At 58.4% G+C, this 8127-nt stretch overlaps 1 protein-coding gene across 1 annotated transcript in view; it reads left to right on the top strand.

Moving 5' to 3' along the window:
• LOC115301139 overlaps window positions 1–3225 on the top strand; it is a 3390-nt gene extending 165 nt beyond the window's left edge. Inside the window, exons 2-5 of the mRNA XM_029950816.1 lie at window positions 18–232; window positions 1243–1304; window positions 2129–2365; window positions 2991–3225. Coding sequence (XP_029806676.1) covers window positions 18–232; window positions 1243–1304; window positions 2129–2365; window positions 2991–3206 — 730 coding nt within the window. The 3' untranslated portion in view covers window positions 3207–3225. The remainder of the gene's footprint in view (window positions 1–17; window positions 233–1242; window positions 1305–2128; window positions 2366–2990) is intronic.
• The last annotated feature ends 4902 nt before the right edge of the window (window positions 3226–8127 follow it).

Raw genomic sequence — 8127 nt, 5'->3', positions numbered from 1 at the left:
TCCCTGCGCCTGCGCAGCCCGGAATTCTCGCGAAGGTCTGGCGCCTTCCGGGGCTACCGCCCTCGGCCCCGCCTCCCGCCGGCGGCCCTGCCCCCCACCCCGGGCCGTACCACCCGCTTGGCGAGCGCGGGCGCAGTGGCGCCACCCACGCCCGGGACTGGGTGTCGCATCCGTTGCTTCTGGGAAGTCCGTAGAAGTAACTTGCCGTTCTTAGCCGGTGTCCCCAGGCAGTGTAGGCTTCGGGACCCTCGGCGCCGGCCACCAGGGGCCCTGGGCCAGTTCTAGGGCTCTGGTGCCGGGCTCAGGGGCTCGAGGAGATCAGAGGCTCAGGGCTGCGGTTGAGGGTTCAGGGGTACGATACCACATGTCTAAGGCCGGGGCAGCGATAATGGGTTCGGGGCCCTGTTAGTGGGGCAGCGGGTGCCCGCCAGAGCCTCGTGGTGCGGAGGCCCTCCCTGCTCGCAGCCTGGTTGAGTAAGGGGTGCCGGGGCGCTGGGCCCTGACAGGTGTGAGGGGTGGCCTGGGCATGTGCATGGGGAGGCCAAGCCCACCCCTCGTTTCTGCCCTGAGGCAAGGGAGTCTCCAGCGACGTGGGGGTCCGTTTGGGCTAGAGCCCCTGGATGCTGGTCGGACTCCAGGGGCCCGGCTCTGAGTGTGGGGCAAGGAGAGAGGAACACCAGCAAGTGACTGAGGGTCATCCCTGCCATTGCCCTGGAATCTCCAAACGCAGGCCAGGCCGCTGCTGGGATGGGCTGGGGGAGCGGGTCTTTTTCTTACACCCCGCTGGGCACAGGGAGAAATGCCCAGATGGACCGTTAGGTCTGAATTCTGCAAACCCCATGCTGTATCTCTTGGGGCTTTCTACCTTTCTACTTTTTTCCCCCTAAGTTTGAGGAGTGGAATTTAGCGATTCTTCACTTAACATAGAATACCCAGCGCTCATCACAAGTGCCCTCCTTCATACCCATCACCTCTACCTGCTTTTGGTTTGCCCTAAAACCGTGACCTTCACACTCTGGACACTCGTCTGGAGTTCCTGGATCGGTGAACTCGTGCGTGCTCACCCAGTACACCCGCCATAGTTTTGTAAAGCCCTTTATGGCCGATTTAGGTAATTTGAGGTATCCATGAAGTATCTAGTTCACCGTTTGGAGGACTAACTTGCTTCCAAAGCCAGTTTCTAAGTGGGGATTCCTAAGGTATTTTGAACAAAGATTTCTAAGGTATTTTGAACAATTGTAGATGACAGTCAAGAGAATCTTGGAGTGGTGGGGCCCGTGGACGCCACCCAAGTCAACAACCAGGTGCTTTCTGGTTGGCGGATCCCGGCCTGGAGCACCGCGAGTCCCAGTAAATGAGCTCAGCCCTTGGCTCCTTTGTCGCTAGCCCCTCCCTGAACTGCAGCCTCCCCTCCCAGCCCCCGGGAACAATCTGGAAGCTCCTTACGCTGTAAACAAACCTGACCCGACTCTCCTTCTACTTCCTCATTTCCCGGAAACCCCCCCTTTCCAGGAACGGGGGTTTTCAAACTGGGGTTTGGGAGCGTGTGAAAACATCGCAGGGGCGCCTTGCGTAGCCTTAAAGATAGGAAAGACAGAATGGAAACTTCCAGCCACGTGGTCGAGGGAGGGGAGGGTCGTTATGCATTTGCTGGGGCACCTTGTAAACCGTACTTGTGACCGCGGCCGTGTCTGGGAGCTCTCGCCCGGGTTTTCCCTGCAGCCTGGGCCCGGCAGGGGAGGGGAGGGGAGGCCAGGAGGAGGGGCAGTGAGGCGCAGTTCCCCTGGACCTCCAGGGTGGAGGGGTGGGCACTCTTGCTCCCGACCCAGAGGCCAGGCCCACTTCCTTTCCGCCCCACTTCTGTCCTGGCCCTGTAAGTGTAAGATTCCTTGTAGGGGAGCCCTTCAAAGCCCTCCAGCTGTGAAATTCTTGGTTTGTGGAGACTTCACCTGCTTCTGCTCCACTCAGCTCGCCCCAAGGTCCCTCCCGGATCGTAGTTAACAGCCCGGCTGGTTCCCACTCTAACCGCCCTCCCTCCGGCCACATCCTCCTGTCCTCTCGCGCTCTCCTGCCTGCCTGAGACACTAAGTAAAAGAACTTTCTCATCCTGCCCCCTCTTGGCCTCTAGGCAACATCCTACACCAACCACCACGGCCCTCGGGACCTCTGCCTCAGTTCCTCCACCGTGCTGGCTGCCCTGCCCCCCTCTCCGGCCTTGGTCTGGAGCGGTTGGAGCAGGACGTCCGAGCAGACGACTGAAGAGCCTGGGCCGGGACCATCCTGGTGCCACACCCGGGGGCGTGGAGCCCACTCGCTGCCTCACCCGCCTTCTAGAACTCCCAAGTCTCTCCACAGGGGATCTGGTGTGAGTCCTGCCACTTCTGCCTCCTAAATGCCTCTCAAATCCATCTGTTCCTTCCCCAAGTCCCTCACCCCTGTCACCACAACCAGTGGCTCAGCGGGAAGACCCCCATAGCCCCCAACTGCACCTGTCTCCACCCTGTAGCCTGTGGCTCCCCCCACGCTCCCTGTCACTCTCCTTTCTAAACTTCGCTGTGAACTAGCCCGCAGGGCTGCACGAAAGCGCAAGCGGTCCCTTTGGCCTGGACACCACTCACTTGCTTTCTTCTGAGTGATGTCCCCAGGGACCTTCAGCTCCCTCTATTTCCCTAGAGGCCCTGCCCATCCTGAATTACCTATCAGGCCCAATCCCCTGCATAAATAATGTCTCAGAACGTGGGGACCCCCCCGCAGTGTGGCGTGTGCTCACTCCCTCCAGCCAGTCCTCTGGCCCCTGCTCTTCATGTGCCCCTCTCCTCCTCTTCCACCCAGTCTCCTCCTGCTCCCTCCGCAGTGTTCCTATCACATATCCAAGTCCTGCAGATCATAGGCTCCTAAATATTTGTTGAACTGGTCCCAATGTGAGCTGCTGTCCGGGGACCCTGACCATTCTCTTACTTCACTTGAACCCTGTGGTGTCCCTCCATTAGGCTGGAACGCAAGGCGTGGACTCTGGGTCCAGGTGCGCTGGATTCAAATGTCGGATCTGCTACTGCCTGCTCATGCGACCTGGGCAGGCCCCTGCTCTGTGCCGTCGCCGCGGCAAGACGGTGCTCCTGGTAGGCTTAGGAACCTTACAGCAGCGGCTGTTTCGGGAAATGACCCAGGACAGAACCTGGCACGTGGTAACTGCACAAAATAAATAACTCTTCAGTTTCCCTTTGATTTCTTCTTTGACCCATGGTTTAGTTTCTAAATATTTGAAGGTTTTCTAAAAATCTTGTCACTGATTTCTAGTATTTCATTTCATTGTGGTTGAAGAACATGCTCTCCATGATCCGAATCCTTTCAAATTTATTGAGACTTGTTTTATGCCCAGGTGATGGTGTATACTGGTAACTATTCCGTATACAAAGTGATGACGCCGAAGGAAAGGTACCAGTCAGTGGTAGAACTTCAGAAAATGCAAACCAACCTTTAGTGACAAAAAGCGGACCCTCAGCTGCCTGGGGTGGGGGTGGGGCCGCAGGGGCACGTGTAGGGGGACAGGTGCCCCGAAGCAGCTCTGGCTGAGGCACCTGCTCCCCGGCTAGTCCGCACGCGTGCGCACGTATGTCAAAACATATCAAATTGTGCTTCAACATGCACTTTGTTGCCCATCAATTACACCTCACAAAGCTGTTTTTTAAGAATTGATGTTGTTTGGCAAACACCTAGGAGATATGTTCAGAATTGAGTTATATAAGACAATTCAGTGGTTTATACTTTTTTATTTTATTTAAAAACATTTTTTTAACATTTATTTTTGAGAGACAGAGACAGAGCATGAGCAGGGGAAGGGGAGAGGGAGAGGGATATACAGAATCCGAAGCAGGCTGCAGGCTCCAGGCTCCAAGCCATCAGCACAGAGCCCAATGCGGGGCTCGAACCCACAAACTGCGAGATCATGACCTGAGCCGAAGTTGGACACTTAGCTGACTGAGCCCCCCAGGCACCCCAGTGGTTTATACTTTGGAAGGAGACACAGTTGACTTGGGGGGGGCCCAGTTGGACCGTGAGCCCTGTCCCTGTCCCTTCCTGGCTGTGTGACTTTCAGCAAGCTGCTCAACCCCTCTGTGCTTTGGCTTTCTCATCTCTACAGTAGTGACGATCCCAGTGAGGATGTGGGAGGCTGCGTGAGCAACCCCAGGAAAGCCCGCAGGGCCTGGCGGGCAGTGAGTGCTTGAAGGATGATGTGCTGTTCTCCTAGTGGAGAGCGAGGGGACAGTCAGGTCAAAGTGATGGTCCTGCACTTGGTCCCCGCTGCTGGGTTTGGGCTCACTGCTTGGGAGGGAAGGGGAGGGCTGGAAGCAGGGTCCCACAGGAAGGGAAAGGATGGACTCCCGGAGCAGGGGCAGGTGGAGTGACTGGGCAGGAAGGTTTAGAGTTGGTCCTAACGTGGATTTCCACACAGCACGCCCGTTTCCCGCTGCCCGACCCCAACACCGGGGGCACTTTGGTACCCAAACCATTCTCCTGGCAAGCTTCAACCCGCCCTTGGAGGCCCAGCCTGGGCAGCCATTCCTGGAAGTCCTGGAGGGGCTGATACCTTCCCTGTCCGTTGGCACACGCTGTCACTGCACAGGGAGCACCCCCATTTTGATGGGGGAAGTGGTGTCGTGTTGCTCAGTGAGAACCGTCCATTTTTTCGTACATTTATTTATTTTGACAGAGAGAGAGAAGAGAAAGGTGGGGGGAGAGGGAGAGAACCTCAAGCAGGCTGCATGCTCAGCACAGAGCCAGACGTGGGGCTCGATCCCAGGAACTGTGAGATCATGACCTGAGTTGGACACTAAACCAACTGAGCCACCCAGGTGCCCTGAGCACCATCCATTCAATGCCTGTTTCCTGCAAGCCTGTGTCCAGGCCCGGGATGCAGTGGCTGCAAAGTCAGATCACTACCTGCATGGTGGAGACAGCTGAGGGGCCATTGTCATATGAATACACAGATTTAGACCCCGCTGAGTGCTGAGAGGGCCTGGGGGCACTGCTGGAGGCCTCTCTGAGGGCTGGGGGTGGCGTTTGCTCTGGAGGGGGGTGGGGAAGCGCATCTGGGAAAGAGAACAGCGTCTGCCGAAGTGAAACCCGGAAGGAATACGAGGGGCCCTAGGGAAGAGTGAGAAGCCAAGGCAGAAAAGGAGATGAGGCTGGAAAAGCCTTCTGTGTGGGGGGTAGGATGGGGGGCACAGCCTGCGGGGGGCCGGGGTCTACCGGAGCTGAAGCAAGAGGTGGGGACCGGTTCCTGCCATGCACTGCGCCAGGGGCCTCACAAGGTGGTCCGGCTGTCCCAGGAGCCCCCCTTCAGTCCCACTCTGTCGTGTGCATGACATCAGGCCCAGGGAGAGCTGGGGAGGGCCTGCAGCCCTCGAGCTGGTGGGTGGACAAGGCGCAGGCTTGTGAGAACCGTCCAGGTGCAGTGAAGGAGCCCGCTTGGGGGACACTGGAGTGGCCACGGTGGTAGGTGACCTGTTCGATGTCACCATGTTGGGCTGAACTGTCTGTGGGGCATACAAGTGGATGAGGGTGCAGCAAATGGGACCTGGGGTGTGAGCAGGGATGTGGTGGGAGGGGTGGATGGGGAAAGGCCGGCACCGGCCTTCCCCGCCTTCCCCAGGACCTGGTCTCGTACACAGAAGAGCTGGGACCTGGAGGGCCGGGAGGCCGTGTCTGTGGGTGGGGGTGCAGTGTGACCCCCTACCAGCCCCACCCAGGCCTCCCAGTCCCTCTCCCAGGAGCCCCCAGGCAAAGCGCAGGGAGCTGCACAGCCTCAGGCTGGGCCTTCAGGGGCTTACATTCTAGTGGAGGAGGGACAGACCACAAACATGCAAATGACAAGTGGGGCAGTCCGGGCCAGTTCTTCAGGCCCCAAGACTGGGCGTGGGCTCGAACTTCCTGTAAGCACCGTCACTTTCCCTGGACTCACCTTCAAACCTTGTTGAGTCATCTCTGACTCAGCCCTCAGCCCCCACATTCCGACAGCTGCCAAGTGGGCTGGAGTGTTCCTTGAAAATGCCCTTTCTGTCCACGTTCAGGGTCCCACGCCGCCCCAGTCCCTCAGCCCCCAGGCCCTGGCCCCCATCTGTCCCACATTCCTGTTCTCATCCGCCCACCTCCCAGGGCAGGTATGTCCAGGGGTCCCGGGGCACCAAGCCAGCCATACCCGCGCAGGCATTCAGACCCAGGGCCCGGCTGTCCAGCGCATGCCACCTCCAGGCCCCTTGCTGCTCTGCCCGAGACCCTGTCCTTCCCATCTCCGCACCTGACCTTGGTGCTCTCGGGCCCGGAACGCTGGCTGCACACCGCCGCCCATCCCCCACAGACCGTCTGGGGGGTGGGGGGCAGCACTTCAGCCCTGACCAGGTGGCCTGGAATTGAGGACCATTATAGCCGAGAAGCAGATGCGGAGGGAGGCAGAGGGCTGGGGCCAGAATGTGCTGCTGCGTCGTTTTCTGGCTCTGCTCCAGCCGCCCTCCTCCAGCCCCTCCACCTCCACAGGCACCAGCAGGATCCCAGTAGGTGACGCAATCGCCCTCAGGTGACACGGTCTTGGCGGCAGGCTCTCACGCCTTCACTGAACAGAGTTTGGCAGCGACGCGAGGACTCTGTGGTCTGGCCCGATCTTTCCCAGACCCTCCTCTGCCCACTCTCATTGTCCCCCAGACACGCCTGGAGCCTCCGAGCAGCTCGCCTTGGATGGCCCTTCTCTTTTCCAGGTAGATGGGGGACACACACGTGTCTACCAAGCTCAGCTGGGAAATCCCCTCCCTCGCCCAGGTTCACTCTAGAAGCCTCCTCCCGTTCCCATGGGTCTGAATGACGATTAGACTTTGTCTTCCTCACCTCACTACCCCCCGCACCCCCCAGACTTGGCTCCAGACCGGGCAGGCGGCCTTCTAGGTTCGGAAAGGCTACGAGTCTGGCTCTGAAGTCCCTTTGGGGGCAGTGACTAACCTTTGGCGCCATCTACCGACCAGCAGATGGGTTGTTGGGGTCTCTACTTGGAAATGACTTTGGCGTTCAGGGACTTCTGGGTTTTTTTTCTCGTGAACGTGAACAAGAGAGTTAGGAAAGAGAACTGTGTGAGCTCCAGTTAGATCACCATCATTAATGTCTCACCCTGGAGAGTTCACGGCAAAGCCTCCAGCCTTGCAGTGAGTGGGCAAGAAACTGTCTATAAGAAAACAGGAGGCGAGGCTCCGAAATGAGAAAAGATCATTGTGTGTATTTCACTACTAAAACCTCGCACACAAAGAAAGGCTGGAAGGTTAAAGGCAAAACCTGAGCGCCAACACGGAGAGTGATGCGTCCAGCCTTCCCTGTCCGCTCCTCCACCTCCCTCGGAGGGCTCTCTCTTGGGCTGGCGGGGAGGGGGCCAGAAGGCCAGGCTGGTGGAGCCTGCCCCTCCCCCCTGCTCCCTTCTATCACAAGGGCAGAGCCTTTAGACTGAGGGCCACCCGGACGCAGCCTCTGGTGCAGCAAGGGCAAGAACAGGCCCAGCTGGGCCGGACAGGTCCCAGGGGGGCTGCTGATCATGACCCCTCCTGGTGGGGCGGGGAGGGCTCAGAAACTGAAACTGGGGCCCGGGGAATGAGCAGGTAGGACGCCCCTGGCTGGCAGCCCTGTTCGGTCCGCACTGAAGCAGGGGCCGTCTGCCTGTCGGGACTCTGCCCAGGTGGCCAGCCGACCAGGTGGGGAGCATCTTGGTCTGCCCCTGTCCCTGCAAATGGGGCTGTCGTTTTCAGCGCTGACTCCCTTACGGGTCCTGAGCGGCTTCTCAGGCCCTCCTGCTGCTTCTGCCCCGCAGGCAGGCGGCTCACCTTGGCCCTGCCCATTCTCGGGCCTGGAAAAGGCCACTCTTCTAAGAACCTCAAGGGAAAGGTGTCTGCTCCTTTGTCCTTCTTCTGTTCCTCCTCTGCTGATTTTGGGGCCTTTTTTCCCCCCTGTATTTTTAAAATTGTTTATATTTTTCTGAAGATTTATTTATTTTTAATTTTTTTTGTTTTATTTATTTTTGAGAGAGAGAGAGAGAGAGAGAGAGAGAGAGAGAGAGAGAGACGTGAGGAGGGGAGGGGCAGAGAGAGAGGGAGA

The sequence above is a fragment of the Suricata suricatta genome, chromosome 9 (genome assembly GCF_006229205.1).
Source record: "Suricata suricatta isolate VVHF042 chromosome 9, meerkat_22Aug2017_6uvM2_HiC, whole genome shotgun sequence".
In the NCBI taxonomy this organism is placed as follows: Eukaryota; Metazoa; Chordata; class Mammalia; order Carnivora; family Herpestidae; genus Suricata; species Suricata suricatta.
Note: the sequence above shows the minus strand (reverse complement) of the source record. Positions and strands in the feature narration are given on the sequence as shown.